General features: G+C 43.8%; 1 protein-coding gene across 4 annotated transcripts; it reads left to right on the forward strand.

Annotated features, from left to right (window-relative positions):
• Positions 1 to 974: 974 nt before the first annotated feature.
• LOC122430499 (RNA-binding protein 4) lies at positions 975 to 7370 on the forward strand. Of its 4 annotated transcripts, none has more exons than XM_043451059.1 (3): positions 975 to 1386; positions 4406 to 4484; positions 6958 to 7370. In XM_043451059.1, the coding sequence occupies exons 1-3, from the start codon at positions 975 to 977 to the stop codon at positions 7088 to 7090; spliced, it is 624 nt and encodes a 207-aa protein (XP_043306994.1). In that variant the 3' UTR covers positions 7091 to 7370. The 4 variants fall into 4 exon arrangements, with proteins under 4 accessions (XP_043306994.1, XP_043306995.1, XP_043306996.1 ...); XM_043451060.1 differs by lacking the exon at positions 6958 to 7370 and adding an exon at positions 5255 to 5419; XM_043451061.1 differs by lacking the exon at positions 4406 to 4484.
• Positions 7371 to 21605: the final 14235 nt, after the last annotated feature.

Here is a 21605-nt window from a genome sequence, read left to right on the forward strand (position 1 = left end):
GCCGACCTCTGTGCTCGGCGTTGCGCGGTAATCCTGAAGCAGCCCTTCCCCCACAATCTTCCCTGAGAATATCATACTTTCTCCCTACTCTGCCCTCTGCCCGACTAGGCTCGGCCTACTGCCTCGAGGTTTCCATCGAGTAACCGCGCTTCCGTTAGATTTAGGCATTAGCCGCTTTTTAAGGATTTCTCAGGCCCCGAGACTTGGTTGTCAGGCCGATGAGGTTCAAGCCCCCTTTTCCAACCATGCATTTCTTCAATTCTCCAGGAATTCGTAGGACGGTACCCCGAAAGAGGCGTTCCCAGCTCTAACACTTATGTACTCTTGGAACGCCTGGCTCTCCGGCCTAAGTCTCCGGTTCATTGCTTCTAAAGGAAACCCTAAAACGTAGTTATAAGGTCCACCTTTCCGGAAATGGTGGCTCATTCTTCGGTTACGAGAGAAAGAGACAGTGCATAGTTTCAGACGGTCAATCCAGTTAGACTTTTATTTTCTTTATAAAAAAATTTTTTGCGGCTTTGCCGCACGTCTTGCGGGTCTTGGTTCCCGACCAGGGATTGAATCTGAGCTCTCTGCAGTTCAAGCGTGGAGTCTTAACCACTGGAAAGCCAAGGAAGTCCCCCTGACTGTCTTTATAGTAGTTAAAAAGTCCGCTATCCTCAGGGCTACATTTATGCCCTCGGTTTCATTTCCATTACCGATTAAAACTATTCAAGTCTTACCAAACCATTTGTGTCTACCAAGGATTTTTATTACAGATGGTTTCTTGTATCTGTTGGTTCTGTAGCGGGCCGCCTTATTCCCGATTCCCTTCGATTATTGTGTGGAAGTGTGAGTGTGGGACGTGAGAGAAAACTGGAAATATTTGCCAGACAGAAAAGAGGTGGCGGTGTTGATTTTTTTTTTTAAGCTGATGTGGGCTTGAGATCTTTTGTTAGAAATTTTGTTTTCTTTTCGCCCAGGCTGTGTCCGAGATGGTGAAGCTGTTCATCGGAAATCTGCCCCGGGAGGCCACAGAGCAGGAGATCCGCTCACTCTTCGAGCAGTATGGGAAGGTGCTGGAATGTGACATCATTAAGAACTACGGCTTTGTGCACATAGAGGACAAGACTGCGGCCGAGGATGCCATCCGCAACCTGCACCACTACAAGCTGCACGGGGTGAACATCAACGTGGAAGCCAGCAAGAATAAGAGCAAAACCTCTACAAAGTTGCATGTAGGCAACATCAGCCCTACTTGTACCAACAAAGAGCTCCGAGCCAAGTTTGAGGAGTACGGTCCTGTCATCGAATGTGACATCGTGAAAGATTATGCCTTTGTACACATGGAGCGGGCTGAGGATGCAGTGGAGGCCATCAGGGGCCTTGACAACACAGAGTTTCAAGGTGAACCATCCTTTTTGGGAAAGAGGGCTGAACACAAGGCTTTGTGTAGAGAATAGATTGGATAAGTAGAAGGGAGGGGTCATGGGTAGAGACAGCTGTTGGTTGGCTGATGGATGGTGAGGATTAAGAGTGGATGATGAACTTAAATGGAGACTGCATGGGATTTAGAGGCTTTACCTCAGGCAAATCAAGGGTGGGAGAAAAATCACTTGGCTTTAGTTTGGAACCCCTAGGCATTTTTATCTATTAGTGCAGAAATCTTTCCACTGAAGATTTCTTTGTTTATTTCGTCTTTTTTTTTTTTTGCAGTAGTAGTAAAGCACAGAACGGTATTTCACTCTGAAATTTATTGCCTCAGCACACCATGTTGCACACTATTTTGCATACGAAGGACCTGGCAAAAGCTGGCTTAAGGCACCCGTTCAGGAGCAAAATACCAGTTAAGCTTCCCAACCTCATCCCAACTCGTAGCTTCTTAGTAAATATTGTTAAACAAGCCTTTAGAGAGCTAGTGTGTTTAAAGGGCTTTAGCTCTTACTGCTTTTTTATTGTGCATGCACCAGAGGTTCTGTTTGGAGGATGAGGGCACTGTAGGATTAAAGGATAGTTTCAGGAGTGTCTGAGGAGAAGCTATGGGGATTTGCGGGGGAGGGGGTTTCGTCAGGGAGGGGGCGATAAAGTTGATGAATTTTGCTGGTTTGAGGAATGGGCTCTAACATCTTTGTTGAAAAGACCACTTAGATGGGTGTTATCTTGGAACCTTGATTAGAGTAATAGTGTGCCTGGAAGGCAGCATGCTATGGATAACAGTTTATTTGGAATATATTTTTGTTGGTTTATGATCTGAGCTCCTGTGGCAAGAGTAGCAGTCATGAAGGGGATGGTAACCATGGTGAGTTACTAACCTTAGTCTTCTCCCATCTGCTTTGGGTTCCCAGTATGGAAGTCAGTAATGAGCCTTTCCCCTTTGGTGTAGCTACTTCTAAATTATAGGTTATTCCCATAACTCCTTGCTACATTTTTAACCTATATTCCAACTTTTTCAGCCAAACAGTGTAGTGGCTGCTGCTTCTCCTGAGCACTCCCCTTAAGAATCATTTTGGCTGTCTTTGATGTTTACACAGATTGCACTTTCTTAGACCGGAAGTCTGGTCATCATTCCCCTAAGTTAATGGGTGCCTTGTGTCGTGGGTATTGCTGTGCATTATTAAAGACAAATGTCACAGGCCTCTCAGGTCTCATTTTCCTTTTTTAATTGGTAAGTTGAGAATTACCTTGTGTCAACAGTGTAATTGGGCGCAAACGCTGCTCTTGTGGAGGGTTTATGGTATCTAATTTTTTAATACTCTTCTACACTTTAACCAAGTCATAGAAGAGGTGGTGGTGTCTCCTTGGTGTCTTCATACCACATGTAAGGGAAGGACAGTGAGCTAATACAGGACAAATCCTTGGACCATGACTCTTGGCTTCTGAACTGTAGGCTCTTTGATAGTTGTTACTTTTGCAGAGTTGTTTTTTTTTTTTCCTGGCAAATCTTTAGATCAGGACATTTATTAATGATCTTCATGCCTTGAAGGTACATGATTGGTTCCTCAGTTGCCCTTGTTTTCTCTGGTTTTGTTAGGTGCCAAAGTGGCCACTTGGGCAAATGCAAGGAACGTGGGTTAGCACTTGAAAGTACTTAATTGCATATCCTCTCTCTTAACTGGCAACTTGTACCTACCAGAAAGTTTGTTTAAACCAAGACTTTTTTTTTTTGATAGTTTGATCCTTCCATCCCCTATCCCTTTTTTCGTCTTCCAGAATCTACCTTGAATTTTGTAGGTGAAATTGTATATGTACCACTTTCTGTAATGTTAGGTGCATAGATGACCCTACTTCTCTGTTTACCCCCCTGATTAAGCATTTTTAAGCATGGGGCCACTGTTCTTTGCCATCTGCATGCTTGGGGGCATGATAACCAATTGTATTGGAAAGGTTTTGCTGGAATTTTGCTTACTGTTAAAATGGTAGATCATGTTAGGTGGAAACTGCTTCTGTGAGAAGGTTTAAAACTTAAACTTTTTAAGAAATGTTCCTTTTGTTAGGTTTTCAGAAGTAATATTTTTCCATTTCCAGAATACAAGTTCTAATTTTCAGTAAAAAAAAAAATAGTGTTAAGTACATGTTGTTAGGATCTTGGGTTTATCGAGGAAAAGTACTTTAATCTTGCTGAAATGAACAGTTTGATCCACTAACATAAGTAGTCATTCTCCACTTTTCTCATCCTTCCCCCTTTCTTCCACATTTTTCATAATACCCTTTTTGAAAATTCAGCCATCTTGTGAGCTGCCTACCCTGTTTTCTTTGATCCCCTACTTTAAGAGGTCACTGAAGATTTTAAAGAACCCTTGTTATAATATCAGAACTAGCAATTTAAAGGACCCAGTTAAGGATAAGGCAGCCCTTCAACTTGTATTTTGCCCCTCTTCACACATTCATGAGTTTTTTTTTCCCAAAAAAATCTTGAAACTTACCTACAGCACTCAGCCAGGGATCAAGTCTGGATCACTGTCAGTGGTAACTTCAGTGTCTTGCTCTAGTCTCTTTGATTTTGGGGTGATGTGGAGGACTGACCTTTGCATTTTCCTGCGTAATGAATTCAGGAGTCTTAAGAGTGAAGATTGGCGGTGTCAGAAAGTTGTAGAGCACTCTTAATTGTGGTGTCTTCTGACATTGGGCCACTGTTCAGAGCAGTTTGTGTCCACAGTTACTTGGCAAAGAATGAAATGCCTATTTTTGAATGAGAGTAGTTTTTCTTAAGCATTAGACTGATGTTTGAGCAGAAACATTTCTTCATTTATCCTTGCCTGAAGTCAGGTCATCATACTGAATTTATACTGGACCTTTAAAAAAACATTTTAAAATGGCAGTGAGTCCTGAGTTGTCTAGGTAAAGCCAGCTATGACCAGTGTCTGGGGTAGGGGCTGGGGCTATGACTAAGAGTGATAGCAACCCTTCTTGCGTCTGTTTCTTCAAGGCAAAAGAATGCACGTGCAGTTGTCCACCAGCCGGCTTAGGACTGCGCCCGGGATGGGAGACCAGAGCGGCTGCTATCGGTGCGGGAAAGAGGGGCACTGGTCCAAAGAGTGTCCAGTAGATCGTTCGGGCCGCGTGGCAGACTTTACCGAGCAATATAATGAGCAATACGGAGCAGTGCGTACACCTTACACCATGGGCTACGGGGATTCATTGTATTACAACAACGCGTACGGAGCGCTCGATGCCTACTACAAGCGCTGCCGTGCTGCCCGGTCCTATGAGGCGGTGGCTGCTGCAGCTGCCTCTGCGTATAATTACGCAGAGCAGACCTTGTCCCAGCTGCCACAAGTCCAGAACACAGCCATGGCCAGTCACCTCACCTCCACCTCTCTCGATCCCTACGATAGACACCTGTTGCCGACCTCGGGAGCTGCTGCTGCTGCTGCTGCAGCAGCTGCTGCTGCTGTTACTGCAGCTTCCTCTTCATATTACGGGCGGGATCGGAGCCCCCTGCGTCGCGCTACAGGCCCAGTCCCTACTGTTGGAGAGGGCTACGGTTACGGGCATGAGAGTGAGTTGTCCCAAGGTTCGTCGGCTGCGCGGAATTCCCTGTACGACATGGCCCGGTATGAGCGGGAGCAGTATGCGGATCGGGCGCGGTATTCAGCCTTTTAAAGCTTGAGGTGAGAGCGGTGGGGTGTCCCTGGTTCTGGTTTTGCCGTCCCTCCTGCAGCCTAAAGTCTCCAATTAGGCTGCCCTGCTTGCTTGCTTTTGCAGGGTTAGGGTAAGGTTGCTAATGGTTCAGGGGATAGGGAGAAGTCCTAATTATTTAATTTTTCTGAAATAGACAAACATCTTTAGCCGTCATGGCTGTTTTTCCAGGACTCCTAGTCCCAGGAGTCAACCTGATTCCATTTGTGTCTGAAAAAGCAAACAGTGTGACGTGATGAATCTCGGGTCACACCTGTGTGCTGTAATTGAACTGAACCTGGAACCCGGACATCAGACCAAGGTGTGTCGTTTCTCAGAGCCTTTGTTGGAATTCCTAGGTGTGTGACATTATTAATGTTTGTAGGATTCCTCTTCTGCTTCATGCTATGTGAAAGGTCTGCTAGGACCTGCACAGTTAAAATCTGTAATTGTAGTTAATTGGTCATCACTGCTCAAGTTCCACTTACTATGAAGACTACCCCAATGGTATCATCTTAATCTTGAAGCAGTGTGTTTCTGACATTTCTGAAGTTATCCCCTGTGAGCTTTAGAGAAAAAACTTACTTGATGGTAAGTTGGGGTAGAGAGGAGTAGAAAAAGATCTTTCAATTTATGGAGTTAATTTCAACACGGAGTCTGGGGCATAGACTCAAATTCAACTTATCTGCTCAGTTCACATTTATTCTCTGAGCTGAATAGGATGCCCACTCCATTGCTTTATCTTTGAATCTGTTCTGTGAGAGCCTGTTTACTGTCTCTAGTTTTTTTTTTTTTTTGTCTCTAGTTTTTTAAGTGTTTCCCCCCGCCCCCCACTGTCCCCACAGTGTTAGACTTGACATCCTCTCCATCTCTTTAAGATACATAATAATGTAAATAGTGTATGTACCCCTGCCAGTTCTACTCTTCAGTAATGTTGAAATCCCAAGGTTGGGAGCTTTGCCTTAAGCAGATCACTCCCTTCATCTAACCACCAGGTTTGGGCAGTTACCACTCTTGAACTACCAGCTGTACCATGAGTCCTCTGGCTTTTTCCTATACAGCTTGAGCCTCATGATCCATTTGGCTCTACTTGACTGTATTCTCTTCTGACGCTTGCCAGCTTTGGGCTCTAGGTGTATGAGATTGCTGTTGTATTTAGGGGTGTTTCACAACACCCTTTGTCTTGAGTAGCTCTCATTGTGGCCCAGACATTCCCATTGATCCATGATCCTGAGGTAACAGGATGGGTGGTACTGCCACCTTTTTCCATTAGGTCAGAAGGTATGTGACTTGCCCAGGGTTTTGGAATAGGAAATAACTAGTGGAAAAGAAACTTGAGAGACTTGATGTTTGGCTTACACATGCTCTCCAGTACATTCTTTTATTCCCTAGGCAGAGTTGGATGCCCTCAGGTCTTACAACTTATTCAAATTGATGTTACTTTTTCCTAGACTTTAAATGGTTTTTAACTTGCAGCCCCAAGATGCAAACATTTTTTTTTTTCCAGAGAGTTAATTGGAACCTTTTCCTTTTTCCTGCCCTCCAATGACAGTTTGTAAATGTGGAAATTGCTTTCTTTGAGGGATGCTGATATATTAACATCAAGAGAAATGCTGTGTCTTATCCACTGTCATGAAAGAAAATTTGCCTTTTAATTGAGAGAAAAGAGCCCATTCTGGGGTTACTTGACCTTCTCAGTTACTCTGGCCTTCGGGCTCTTTTTCACTTTAAGAGATTACTGTGATACTGTGGATGGATATAAGTAAATTTAAAAAGTGTGTCAAGATGTTCTTTGAAGGGTTAAGTGGAAACGCCCTTGTGAGCTTTGCTGTAAAGCCCCTGTATTTTGCTCTCTTTCAGGTGGGATGTGTGTGGGCTGAAATTCCGAGCTGCGGTTGTGCATGAGAATACACCCTTCGTGGTACCCCATCTCCGGGACGGCTCTGTGCGTTCAGTCCCTCAGGAAACGTGGACCTTAAAATTTATCTTGTAAAGTTCAGACCACCTCTTCCTTTCCTCTCTCCTGCCCATTTCCCATTTCTTTCTGTCCTTCAATACTTCTATAGTTTCCCATTATGTTCTTTTCTCCCAGCAGGCCTCATTGTGTGCAGAAACGGGTGGGGGTTGTGCTGTCACCCCACCTCCTGCTTCCAGTGGGTGTTTTGAGAGTGTCACCGCTCCTGAGTCTTTTCGACCCAAAGGCTTGTGGCGGGTAGACACATAGAGTTGAATCACTTTTTTCTTTCCGGTGAAATAAATGGTTTTTCAACTTAGGAAATGTGTGCTTTGAGAGAATTCTTACTTAGACTTGTGTCTGGGTTCTTTATTTGTCCCTAGAAGAGAAGGGGAGTGGGTAGTCTGACATTCAGTTTTGGGTGAACATCACTGCCATTAACTTTCTTTATTATAGAGAGAATTTATAGGTGGCAAAGGAAAGAGAGGGGTTATGTAGAAGAACCCAGGCAGGCAGCCTTACTCCTTTAAAGACTTCTTCACTTGATCACACCTTTGTTATAAAACCAAGGACCTACTAGCAATTTTGAAATGTGGGACTTCTCCATACTTGAGAAACAATCCTCATCCACCCCTTAGTACTACCATTCAAACCGCCCGCCCAGTCACTGCATCTAGCTTGACTTATTTTCCAAGGGATAGGTCTAGGAAAAGGAAGGGTTTGAGGGACCAGGAGGTCAGCTTTCACTTCATGACGTGGAAAATTAAGTTGTGGCTCCAAAAGCATTCTGCTTATTTTGTAGGTCAGCAAGTAAAGCTTTTTGATGCCTTTCACCGTCTGTATGTGTGTGCTTAGTCACTCAGTCGTGTCTGACTTTTTGTAACCACATGGGCTATTGCCCACCAGACTTCCCTGTCCATGGAATTCTCCAGGCCAGAATACCTGAGTGGGTAGCCATTCCCTTCTTCAGGGGATCTTCCCAATCCAGTAATTGAACCCAGATCCTCCTGCCTTGTGGACGGATTCTTTACCATTTGAGCTGCCAGAGAAGCACAAAAATATATTTGTATAGTTCTGCTGGAATCCAAAGAATACCTCAGTGGTCCCACTAGTACCTCATTGTCTTTATTTTTTTAGTTCTACCACTTTATTGCTACCAACCCATCTCCCTCCACCCTCGTGCACACGTGCTCAGTCATGGAACCCCATGGACTGCAGCCTGCCAGGCTCCTCTGTCCATGGACTTTTCCAGGCAAGAATATTGGAGTGGGTTGCCATTTCCTTCTCCAGCTCATTATTTTTAGAATGATAGGCACAGAAGGACCCAGAAGTGAGCTTTAGATTATTTAACAAGGATGGGTAGAGGGGGCAGGGTACAAGGAAGAGCCACTGCCTCTTAGTTCTGTGCATCTATCATAATTGTCTTGAAGATATTTTTTGTCTATACCTTCTTGCTCCAGTTTTAGCATAAATATAGTGGGGTTGTGTCTGGTTAGGGCATTTCCTAGCATCATTTGAAGAATCATGAGCACCTAACCGTGCCAAGCATTATTGGCTTCCCTGGTGGCTTAGTTGGTAAAGCCTGCAACGCTGAGGACCCCAGTTCAATCCCTAGATGGGGAAGATCCCCTGGAGAAGGGAATGGCTACCCATTCCAGTATAGTTCTCCAGATCATTTCATGGACAGAAACCTGGCAGGCTACAGTCCATGGGGGTCTCAGAGCTGGGCATGACTAAGTGACACATAATTCACTCTATGCCAGTCGTTAACGGTTTTAGGAAAAGTGAATTGTACTGGGAGGTAAGAAAATGAGCTAATTTTTTATAACCTCAGATTTTCCTACTAGTTTCTAATTCATAGGAGGCTGAGATGGGAATAGCTATAAGTACAACTTGTAACTTACTGGTTATTTGCTCACTGAAACCCTGTGAGAGGTGTTCTCTGTGTGTGTCTCCCAGCCACCATTTTATTGAATATGGAAGTTGTCTCTGGTGAGAAGAAAAGACAGCAGTTCCAGGAAAACTTGATGGAGTTGGGATTAAAGCTATTAGCTCCTACAGATAAGTGACCAACAAAGAAGATTATTGCATGTAGGCTAGGTCCTTATTTGTCTTTTTATCTTCCCTGGTTGGGTTGGATTTCTGCCACTTCTTGGAGGGTTTGCCTGCTTTGGTCTGCTGTTTTTTTCAAACATACCTCTTGGTCTGATGGGTGGGGTCGCAAACTTCAAAAGGTGGAAGCTAACTTTGTTGATTCAACAAATAAAACATTTTGGGTGATACTCTGAAAGGTACTGTTCTAGGTGTAGTTCTGGAGCTTGTGTTCTAAGAGTGTCAAGTAGGGAATTTTATTTATGTGGGAATGGTTAGTGAAGATGGTGAAGTCACAGTGGAGTATAGGGGGTGATACAGTTTTGCATTATAAAGCATGCTGTCTGGTTAAACTTGCAAAGGGAGTCTTTCTCCATTTGAGAGCACTGTCTCCCTATAACAGACAAGTAGTTTTTCATGACTGAATCTGGGCTGGTTTACTGCTGTATTCCTACAGTGGTTTTTGTTTTTTTTTAAACCACTGTTAAAGGGAAGAAAAAAAACAGTGGGAAAAGACCCAAGTTCTGAAACCTTGTCTTTTGAAATGATTGAGTTTAACTTGCTGATATTTCAGCATTACATTGTTTGAAATTATTTTTGTGTAAACTTTCAATCAAGTGTATCTGAGTTGAGGCCACATAATCTGCTCTGTGTAAATAACAAAGTTACACTGTCATCACTTAGCCTCAGTAGTTGTACAATAGTTTTTTTTACACTGGCTTTCTGTAGCCTTTCGCTTTTTTTGGGGGGGGGGGGGCGGGGGGGGGGCTGTGCCTTGTATCTTGTGGGATTTTTATCTCCTGCCCAGGAATTGAACCTGGGCCCTCAGGGGTGAAAGCACCAAGTCCTAACCACTGGACTGCTGGGGAGCTCCCATGTAGTCTTCCACTTTTTATCCTGTTCAGTAAACTGCTTAGCATTCACCTGAGAGTTTGCTTTGCACTTCGTGATGTACTCACTGGTTGCCTACTATGTGTAAGTACCATGTGGAGAATACAAAGATGAATGGGTGCCTGTCCTAAGTTCACCTCCACAGGCAGCTTTCTGCCTTTGCAATTTGGGTGTGCAAATAACTTGTACATCATTGTGAGTTAGGTGGAGATGGAAGTGGCTACACTTCTGTTGCCACACATCTGACCCAGCCTGATTCTGGAGGTCAGAGGACTTAGGAATGCAGTTTTCAGGATGTTGATTTGGTGTCAGACTTCTTAACTTTGACTTAAAAGTCTTCCCGGCACCCTCAAAATTGGGGTTGAATTGGGTGAATGCTTAATTAAACCGGGTTCCTTATTCCAGAGTGATGTCAGCAATAAGTTAGACTCTAGGGGGATGGAATCATGAGAGGTTGACCATTTGCATTGTGGTATTACATTCTGGTGCAAATTCCTAAAGGTTACTTAGTACTAGAATTCTCCATGTGGTCTTGTGCTAGGACAAATGGAATTCCCAGAAACAATGGTAATGGGAATTCCCAGCACTGCTTTTCTACTTGGGTTTGGAGAACAGTACTCTAGGTTGAAGCAGGAGAAGGTTCAGTTCTAGAATGGAATGACTCAGACTGAGTTTAAAGCTTACTATGGGAGGGACTCCCTGGTGGTCCAGTGGCCAAGAATATGTAAGTTCTCTGGCTGCAGGACATACCTTAGACTTACCATGTTATGGGGCCACTGTGTTGGCCTGAGCAGAGATCGTCCCCGTTTCCTGCTGGATGGAAGACTTGCTGAACCTGAACCCAACTGGTTTTCTATGATGGTTGTGTAGGTCAAGCTATACGTTTGTTTTTTTTTTTTTTTAAACCCCTGATTTCACTATTTGGCTTGGTATATGTAGACAGGCATTTCTACTGTTTGGTCCAGTTTTTCATCAGAGATTAACTCTTAGGTAGTTACTATAACTTTGGATTTTGAGCCTTGTTTAGAACCATACTGATTTGCTTTACCAAAGTAAAGAATGAAATATAAATAGTACCTGGGCATCCTCAAAAGCCAGTCATAGATTAGTCATAAAACAATTTAAGCAAATTTCTTTAGGTTTTATTGTTGAATGTCTCTTAAGATAACATGGATAAGAAATCTGACTGGTAGTGTTTTCACCAAGGGGGAATGGGTAAAGCACCTCCATGGTGTACTAAAACACCAGTTGAAATGGAAGTGTGGGGAGGGGGTTTGTTTTGGTTTGGAGACAGCCCTTCAAAAATGCCATCCTTTTAATCTTTTGCAATTTATTTATTTATTATCGTCAACTCAGCCATCTTCTGTCTGTCCAGATTTCTTTCTTTACTATGCCAACCCTTTTGACTCATTGGAATTTAACAATCTATTGATTTTACTTTTCAGTGTCCTTCACCCTCTACTGTTTCACCTCCTTATGCAACTTGAAAACCGTGCCAGTCACTCTCACTTCTTTGCTGCACCATTTTTCTTGCAAGCCCCAAGGCTTTATTATACTTGGCTAAACTTCCCAGGTTAAATACAGTTCATCTATTCATTTGTCTGACTGATGAGGCTGAAGGTTACTGGAGAAAAACAATCTCAGTGACTGCTCTCATTTTAAATAAATTATTACAAACCTTGTATCTTGTGTAGACCCATAATTCCAATTCTGCCAAGCAGAATTGGAAAATAGGTCCTTGGTCCATTTGCCTTCCCATTCAGTTCCTCTCCTCCCTTGCTTATTCTGATGAATGACCTGTTTCATACCTTGCAGAAGAAACTGAAGCAGTCCGAAGAGAATTAATTAGCACACCTACCCACCTTCCAGCATCCCAATTAACTGCATTTATCTAAGGTTGGTTGCTCTATGTATGCATCAGGGCCCATCCTCTTGCTCTTGTAGTTCTTTTCCTCTTAGGTCATCCATTTTTCCTTATTAAGTCAATCCTATTTGCATTACAAACATTCTGTTATTCTCTTTTTTTTTTTTCATTTTATTAGTTGGAGGCTAGTTACTTTACAATATTGTAGTGGTTTTGCCATACATTGACATGAATCAGCCATGGATTTACATGTGTTTCCCATCCCGATCCCCCCTCCCACCTCCCTCTCCATCCCATCCCTCTCATTTTTAACATGTCTTCAATCCTCATCTCCTCTACAAAAAAAAAAAATAAAAAATATCTTAGCTTTGTTTTCCCTGCTGGTTATCATCACTTTATTTCTTCACTTCCTTTTGTACAAAACTCAAAAATGTTTTATATGGTTTCTGTCCCTATGTAATGATTGCTTTTCATTTCCTCTTAAACTTTTAATCAGGCTTTCACCCCTACTGTTCCATAGGAATGTTACTAGTGATTTCATGCTAAATCATGAAAGGATTTTTTTTTTTGACTGAAGAAATAATATTTACTTTTTTCCAAAATGATTTTTTTTAACTTAAAAGGTCAAGGCTCTGCTACTTGTCCATTATGGTTGTGTGCTGGTTTCTCCTCTTTGTTAGTCTCATCTCATAACCCAAGCTAATGGAGGCTCCACATTCTGGAACTTCCACTCCAGCCTGAGAGAGTAAACATAGTAAATAAGCAAATAGTATGTTAGGAAATAAGAGCTTTGTATTAAAAAGGGTGGGGTTGAGTAAGGAGGATTGGGAGAGCTAGAGCAACCTGTATGTGAGCAGAATACTGAGAAATTGAGATTTAAGCAATTTTTAAGATTTAAGCAAGATTTAAATCTTGAATGAGGCGGAAGTTGGCCAGACCGTCCTCCTGTATTCCAAGTAAAGAGAACAGCTTGAGCAAGGGCCTCAAGGTCAGATTGTAACAGTAAGGAGGCCAGAGGCAAGAGTGGTGGGGGAGGGCGGGGGAGGTAGAAAAGGTGAGACAGTTAAAGGATCATCTGAGGGGTCCTTTTGGCCTTTACTCTAAATGAAGTAGTCTTGCATTGTTCTTAAGCAGAGGAGTATCATGATGTGATGCACCTGGCTGAAAATGGTTGTAATGATGGTTCTACCCGCATTCAGTCTATCAGTCTTGGGTCTACTTCTTAGAATCCCCAGTAGTACTCTTGAGTCAGAGTCAGCATCCATCATCCCTCACCTGGATTTCCTAAGTTCTTTACTAAATAATGTGCCTCCTTCTACCATCTAGTTAATAAAACAGCCAGATTGAGCCTTTTAAAATGGAAATCACCCTGGAGAAGGAAATGGCAACCCACTCCAGTATTCTTGCCTGGAAAAGTCCATGGACAGAGGAGCCTGGCGGGCTGCAGTCCATGGGGTTACATGACTGAGCACGTGTGCACGCGGGTGGAGGGAGATGGGTTGGTAGCAATAAAGTGGTAGAACTAAAAAAAAAAAAAATAAAAAATAAAATGGAAATCAGACACCATCACAACTCAGCTCAATGCGCTCCCCATCTCAGGCCCTTTCCCCTTATCCACATTTTTCTAAACACATGGGCCCTTTTTTTTTTTTTTTTAATTAATTTATTTATTTTTTCAGTGGGTTTTGTCATACATTGACATGAATCAGCAATAGATTTACATGTATTCCCCATCCCGATCCCCCCTCCCACCTCCCTCTCCACCCGATTCCTCTGGGTCTTCCCAGTGCACCAGGCCCGAGCACTTGTCTCATGCATCCCACCTGGGCTGGTGACCTGTTTCACCATAGATAATATACATGCTGTTCTTTGGCAACATCCCACCCTCACCTTCTCCCACAGAGTTCAAAAGTCTGTTCTGTACTTCTGTGTCTCTTTTTCTGTTTTGCATAAAGGGTTGTCGTTACCATCTTTCTAAATTCCATATATATGTGTTAGTATGCTGTAATGTTCTTTATCTTTCTGGCTTACTTCACTCTGTATAATGGGCTCCAGTTTCATCCATCTCATTAGAACTGGTTCAAATGAATTCTTTTTAACGGCTGAGTAATATTCCATGGTGTATATGTACCACAGCTTCCTTATCCATTCATCTGCTGATGGGCATCTAGGTTGCTTCCCACATGGGCCCTTCTTTCAGATCCTGTTCACCGAAGACTTTCCTGCCTCTCGGCCTTCTTTCTACCTGGAAGGACCTTCCCCTTGACCACTTTAGGGCTAATTTCTTACCTTCAGGTCTTAGGTTCAGGATCAAGCATTAGAGGGCCCTCCCCGACCCTGTTCTTCCCTACCATTGTGCCCAGTTTGTATATTTTGCAGTAGTTATCTCAGTTTCTTTGCTTACTCATTTATTGAATATTTGCCTCACAGAATGGTAAGTTAGGGGGATAGGAAACTGCCCTGGTTCCTGGCAACAGTGCCTGACATGTAAACAAGCAGTTAATAATAAATGTGTATGTGTGGGCTTCCCAGGTGGCTCAGTGATAAAGAATCTGCCTGCAAATGCAGAAGACACAGGAGATGCAGGTTTGATTCCTGGGTTGAGATGATCCCTGGAGGAGGAAATGGCCACCCACTCCGGTATTCTACCTGGAAAATTCCTATGAACAGAGGAGTCTGGTGGGCTGCAGTCCATGGGGTTGCAAAGAGTTGGATGTGACTGAGCACACACTCAGACCTGTATATGTATAAGCTTGCATTTGAATGATGTGGTCCTCTTGGGAATACACTGTCCTCTGCTCTTGTCCCCATTCATTCATTGCCTTAGCAGTCACCAGTCATTCAAGAAACTGAGTGCCAGCATCGGACCAGACTCGGGCAGGACCAGAGGATTGCTGGATGGCCCCTGTCAGGGTTGGTGGTATGCCCCATCCCATAAGTCAGCAAAGACAGAAATGGTGAAACTGATAACTTAAGAAAGCCCTTTAGCTTTGAGAGCCGATGAACCCTCAGGGCAGAGCTTGAGCAGGTTAGTGTCTGGGTTCCACGTCTGGGTCCCACAGCTGGACAAGAAAGGGGGAGCTGGAATCCCTAAAGACTGAAGAGGAAGTGATGACTGCTCTCCCTCTAGTTCCCTTCATGGATAGGGTGGAATGTCTCTTTTGCTTGCACACATCACAGTTCTCTGTGATAATAACCAATTGAGTGCTTTGCATTTACTCCAAACAACTCTTAAGAGGAAGCTTATTATAAGGCAACAGTCTCAGAGAAGGTTAAGTAGCAAGCCTAGGACTATAGAAAGAGCTTGGATTTAAGTTCTGGCAATCCAGCTCTGGACCCTGAATTTCAACCGTTAAGTCTCATCAGAGTGTCCTGAGACCTGTGGCAGTGTGAGCTCCTTTCTCAGGCGCACTCAGGGTTCTGTCTTCCCTGGGGTGTTCCAGACCTTTGAGCCTCTTCCAGCCAGCCCTGCGCCTGCCTGTCCTGAACTTGGTTCACCTTGTCCAGTATGGTATGGTTCCTGGTGAGGGGTGGGGGGGGCGCATATGGCAGCAGTGGCCTGGTCTCTAGATTGTTGGCCAGTTGCTCTGCTTAAGGATGTTGGCGCAAATGCCTCATTGTGTCCCTATGGAAAGGCACAAACGTGGACACATGATTCACAAACACGGCCACTGAAGCGTACTACTGCCTGTGCCCCAACTTGGAGGAAATATAATGGTACTTAGGGTGGGAGGGTCTTTTCCCCTAACCACTCATTTTCCTAATTCTCATAGCCACTGTCCTTCCTCTAGGATACCAGAGCCAAGGGGGCAGGGCCACGGTCACTGGACGTCTAGTTCACCTTGCCCAGGGCAGAGGGAACTGTCCCCCTCACCACACCCCCTTCCATGTAGGGTAGATCTGAGTCTAGCCCTAGGGCTGCTGGTGCCTTTGCCAGCTGTTCCTCTTCATTTCAGTAGTTTCTTTGGCTTTCTGCTGTGGTGAACAAGCAATAGGTATTGGGGGTCTCTTTTCCTCACTGTTGTGAGTCTGTGGGGAGGGTGTTTTTTATTTTATTGAGTTTTGGTTACACTAGGTCTTTGCTGCTGTGTGAGGGCTTTCTCTAGTTGCAGCAAGTGGGGGCTGCTATCTTGTGGTGCTCAGGCTTCCTCACTGTGGTGGCTTCTCTTGTTGGGGAACACAGGCTCTGGGGCACCTGGGCTTTGGTAGTTGTGGTGCACAGGTTGGTTGCCCCTCAGCATGTGGGATCTTCCCCGACCAGGGATCAAACCCATGTCTCCTACATTGGCAGAAGGACTGTTACCCACTGGACCACCAGGAAAGTCCTATTTAACCTTTTTAAACCATGCATACATGGTGTGTGTGCTAAGTCACTTCAGTTGTGTCCGACTCTTTGCGACACTATGGACTGTGACCTGCCAATCTCCGCTGTCCGTAGAATTCTCCAGGCAGGAATACTGGAGTGGGTTGCCATGCCCTCCTCCAGGGGATCTTTCTGACCCAAGGATTGAACCCACATCTCCTGTGGTTCTTGCCTTACAGGCAGATTCTCCACCACTGAGCCACTGAAGAAGCCCCTTTTAAAACTGGACTTGCTTTAACTACTACCTCATTGGGTTCTTGTGGATTAGCAGAGATGATGGATGAGTCATTAAACCTGGGCCACTGCAGTTTAAATTTGGCCTGGATCCTCAAAGGACCTGCAAATCTCAGATACTACTATTTGAAATCATCCTGCCAGACCTTTCCCTCTTCCTTTGTGGGTTCGTGGGACTGTAATTTCTTGCTCTTCAGTTCTCTTGGTAATAGAAATAACCCTGATTTTTTTTTTTTAACCCTGATCTTAAGAAAGCCTTGAGATGGATTCTTCTGACAAAACTGACAACTCTTTCTATGAATGTATTTTTGTCTTCTTCCTCCCAGATGTCCCAGAAACACTTCATCTCTGAGGCCAATTTGTGAGCCAAAGGCCATGAGGCCAATCTTTAGGCTAGTTGCTTCCCTTTTCTGAGCTACTTTGCAGCCAGGAAAACTTTTCCTGCCCTTGGACAATCTCTGAGCAGTGCATTGAGTGCCCAGAGGGCCTTATATCTTTTCTGCCACACTGTCTAGCTTCATTGTGTGGCCGGAAGTTAGAGGAAAGGGTAGATCTGAGTCTGCCCCAGGCATGAAAGGCGGGGCTTGGGCTGCAGTAGTCTAGGCTTTTGCCAAGTTGGAGCTGTGGCTCAATAGTTTATCTCCCCCACCACCCTAGGAATAAAACCCAGGGGGTTCCGAGACACCATCTGAGGGGAATCTGCATGCTTTTCTCCAGCTGTAGTATTTCGGTTAGGCTGGGGTTTCTTTTGCCTTGTACTTGAAGTACTGCAAGGTGCTGCTGTTATGGCTGGGCTGTGCTTGAGTGGCGCCCAGAACCTCCGCCTCAGATAGCTGACTGCTCAGGAAGAAGTTTATGGAAACGGAAGGCCTTGGGTACGATCCTTCCTTTTTCTTTTCTCCAAACTGGGCTAGGGATGTGTTCTTGGCCTTCATCCCTCACAAACATTTCACTTGCTTTGTGGACTCCTGATGAGTATATTTTCATTTCAAAGGAAAGAAATATTCTTAAAGTCTTAAAGCACAAAGAATAGGCTATAGAGTTTTGGTCAGTCAGTTCAGTTGCTCAGTTATGTCCAACTGTTTGCAACCCCAAGGACTGCAGCATGCCAGGCTTCCCTGTCCATCACCAACTCCTGGAGCTTGCTCAAAGTCATGTCTATTGAGTCGGTGATGCCATCCAGCTGTCTCATCCTCTGTCGTCCCCTTCTCCTGCCTTCAATCTTTCCCAGCATCAGGGTCTTTTTCAATGAGTCAGTTCTTCACATCAGGTGACCAAAGTATTAGAGCTTCAGCTTCATCATCAGTCCTTCCAATGAATATTCAGGACTGATTTCCTTTAGGACTGGTTTGATCCCTTTGCAGTCCAAGGGACTCTCAAGAGTCTTCTCCAACACCACAGTTCAAAAGCATCAATTCTTTGGTGCTCAGCTTTCTTTGTGGTCCAACTCTCACATACATACGTGACCACTGGAAAAACCATAGCTTTGACTAGATGGCATTTGTCAGCAAAGTAATGTCTCAGCTTTTGAATATACTGTCTAGGTTGGTCATAGCTTTTTTCTAAGAAGCAATCATCTTTTAATTTCATGGCTGCAGTTTTCTGCAGTGATTTTGGAGCCTAAGAAAATAGTCTATCACTGTTTCTATTGTTTCCCCATCTATTTGCCATGAAGTGATGGGACTGGATGTCTTGATCTTAGTTTTTTTAATGTTGAGTTTTAAGCCAGCTTTTTCACTCTCATCAAGACACTCTTTAGTTCCTCTTCCCTTTCTGCCATAAGGTGGTGTCATCTGCATATCTGAGGTAATTGATATTTCTCCCGGCAATCTTGATTCCAACTTGTGCTTCATCCAGCCCAGCATTTCACATGATGTACTCTGCATATAAGTTCAATAAGCAAATAAATAAATAAGCTGGGTGACAGTATACAACCTTGACGTATTCCTTTCCCAATTTGGAACCAGTCTGTTGTTCCATGTCTGGTTTGTTGCTTCTTGACCTGCATACAAATTTCTCAGTAGGCAGGTAAGGTAGTCTGGTACTCCCATCTCTTGAAGAATTCTCCACAGTTTGTTGTGATTCACACAGTCAAAGGCTTTGGCAGAGTCAATAAAGCAGAAAGTAGATGTTTTTCTGGAACTCTCTTGATTTTTCAATGATCCAATGGATGCTGGCAATTTGATCTCTGGTTCCTCTGCCTTTTCTAAACCCAGCTTGAACATCTGGAAGTTCTTGGTTCACGTTCTGTTGAAGTCTCACTGGGAGAATTTTGAGCATTACTTTGCTAGCGTGTGAGATGAGTCAGAGTTTTGTTAGTAGAATCGCACAAATAATTCTTCTCTGAACTCTTACAATGCTGTTACATTTCTTATAGCAATTACCGTTGTAGTCATACTTTCTTCTCTCTTAAGGTCTCTGAGACTGACCTCATCTCCCTTGCCCCTCAGCACTCAGTGGTGTAAAACCTTTAGGTAGGGCCTGGCCTGCAGCAGGTGCTCAGTGGTGGCAGAGTGGGAGAGGCACAGCCCATCCATGGTAAACGCTTATCAGTCATCCTCAGGGATTTAAACCCTGTGCCCTGGAATTGTGTACGAGTGGTTATTTTTCTGTGAGGTAGTTTTTCTTCCTTTAAAACAAAACATGAACTCTGTTGGCTTCATGATTTGGTGAGAGATCTCTATCATGTACCAGGCAAATCTCGCCATTCTCTTTTAAAATTTTAAAAAATATTTTAAAATTTGGATGATTCTTTAAATTCTTTAGTGCTTTACAGTTTTCAAAAGATTCACACAATTTCATATAATACTGTAACTTTTTCCCCCCACCCCTATGCTGCCCCTCCCGCTTCTGCCTCTCCACTGGTAACCACCAGTTGGCTTCTCTATATCTGTCAGCGTTTCTTGTTTGTTTTAGTCATCAGTTGTAGTTTTAGATTCAACATGTAAGTGATATCATACAGTATTTGTTTTCTGACTTATTTCACTTAGCATGACAGTGAAGTGAAAGTGTTAGTCACTGTTGTGTCTGACTCTACAACCCCATGGACTATAGCCCAACAGGCTCCTCTGTCCATGGAATTCTCCAGGCAAGAATACTGGAGTGGGTAGCCATTCCTTTCTCCAGGGGATCTTCCTCCTGATCCAGGGATCTAACCTGGGTTCCCTGCATTGCAGGCAGATTCATTTTCTGAGCCACTAGGGAAGGCCTCACATAGTATAAAGTTCATCTGTGTTGCTGCAAATGGCAAAATCTGTTTTTTTATGGCTGAGTAGTAGTATAGGAATACCACCATCTACCTATACACACAATCCACACATCATCTTTGTCCATTCATCTGTTGATGGACACAGGTTGCTTCCATCCCTTGGTATAACTGTACATAATGCTGTTGTGAACACTGAAGTATAATGCTATTCCCTTTTATTCCTGTCCAATCATAGTGATCTTTCATGAAAAATGAATCTGATCCTGTTATGCTCAAACTTAAAGCCCTTTTATAGCTTCCAGTTAGTTTTTCCCCCCTTTAGCCAGACTTTATTATTTGAATGTTTGCAACTATGACTATACACAATTTTTTTTTTCATGTCTAACAGCTTTATTGAGATGTAATTCTACATGCTGTACAATTTACCCATTTAAAAAGCATTTATTTGGCTTCGTCAGGTCTTAGTTGCAGCGTGCCAGATCTTCGTTGCATCATGCAGGGGCTTTCATTGTGGTGCGTACACTTTCTAGTAGTGGTGAGCGGGCTCAGCAGTTGCAGCACCATGAGCTTAGTTGCTCCAGGACTTGGGGGAATCTTAGTTCCCTGACCAGGGATCGAACCCATATCCTCTGAAGTCCCCAATTCACCCATTTAATAATAATTCAGTGGCTCTTAGTATATTCACAAAGCTGTACATCCATCCTCATAATTTATTCTAGAGCACATGCACATTACTCCACAAAGAAATCTTGCTCATTTTGGTTGTCCACCCCCATCCCCCCTTGGCGCGCCCCCCCCCTCCCCCCCGCCCCGCAACACACACCCTTCTCTAGGCCTAGGCAACCACTCATCTACTTACTATCCCTGTGATAGTAAGATGAGTGGGCTTCCCTGATAGCTCAGTTGGTAAAGAATCTGCCTGCAATACAGGAGACCCCAGTTTGATTCCTGGGTCAGGAAGATCCTCTGCAGGGAAAGGCTACCCACTCCAGTATTCTTGGGCTTCCCTTGTGGCTCAGTTGGTAAAGAATTTGCCCACAATGTGGGAGACCTGGGTTTGATCCCTGGGTTGAGAAGATCTCCTAGAGAAGGGAAAGGCTACCCATTCCAGTAATCTGGCCTGGAGAATTCCATGGACCATATAAGTCCATGGGGTTGCAAAAAGTCAGAGGTGACTGAGCGACTTTCACTATCCTGTAGATTTACATATTTTGGGTATCTCACATGCATAGCATCATATAGCATGTGGTCTTTTTGTGTCTGGTGTCTTTCAATTAGCATGTTTTCAGCATCATCCATGTTGTAGCATATATTAGTACTTCATTCTGTTATTAGATGATATTCCATTATATGGATATATCACATTGTACTTATTCATCAGTTGACAAATATTTGGATGGTTTTCACAACTCAGTTTTTAAAAATATGCAGACTTGAACCAGACACTTCATCAAAGAAAATATACAAATGGTCAATAAGTATAAGAAAAGGTGCTCAATATCATTAGTCATTGTTGTTATTCTTTAGTCACTACGTCTTTTTTGTGGCCCTATGGACTGTAGCCCATCAGGCTCCTCTGTCTTTGGATTTCCCAGGCAAGAATACTGGATTCAGTCGCTATTTCCTTCTCCAGTTACCAGTTAAAGATGAAATTCCTTAACATAGCCCACAAGGCTCTCATAACTGTGCTGGACTTACCTCTTCAGATTTCTGTTATACAGACTTTGCTTCCTAATGGTCACCATGCTTTTCCTGATCAGGGGCCTTCACATATGTGGTTTCCTCAACTTGAATAGCGATCGCCCCCCTCCACCCAGCCCCTAAAGTCAGCCGCTATTCACATGTTTCCAAAGCGCCCTGTACTCATCCCTGCGCAGTGCTTACAGCAAGCATACATAGCGAG

This window comes from Cervus canadensis, chromosome 29 (genome assembly GCF_019320065.1).
Source record: "Cervus canadensis isolate Bull #8, Minnesota chromosome 29, ASM1932006v1, whole genome shotgun sequence".
NCBI classification, from domain to species: domain Eukaryota; kingdom Metazoa; phylum Chordata; class Mammalia; order Artiodactyla; family Cervidae; genus Cervus; species Cervus canadensis.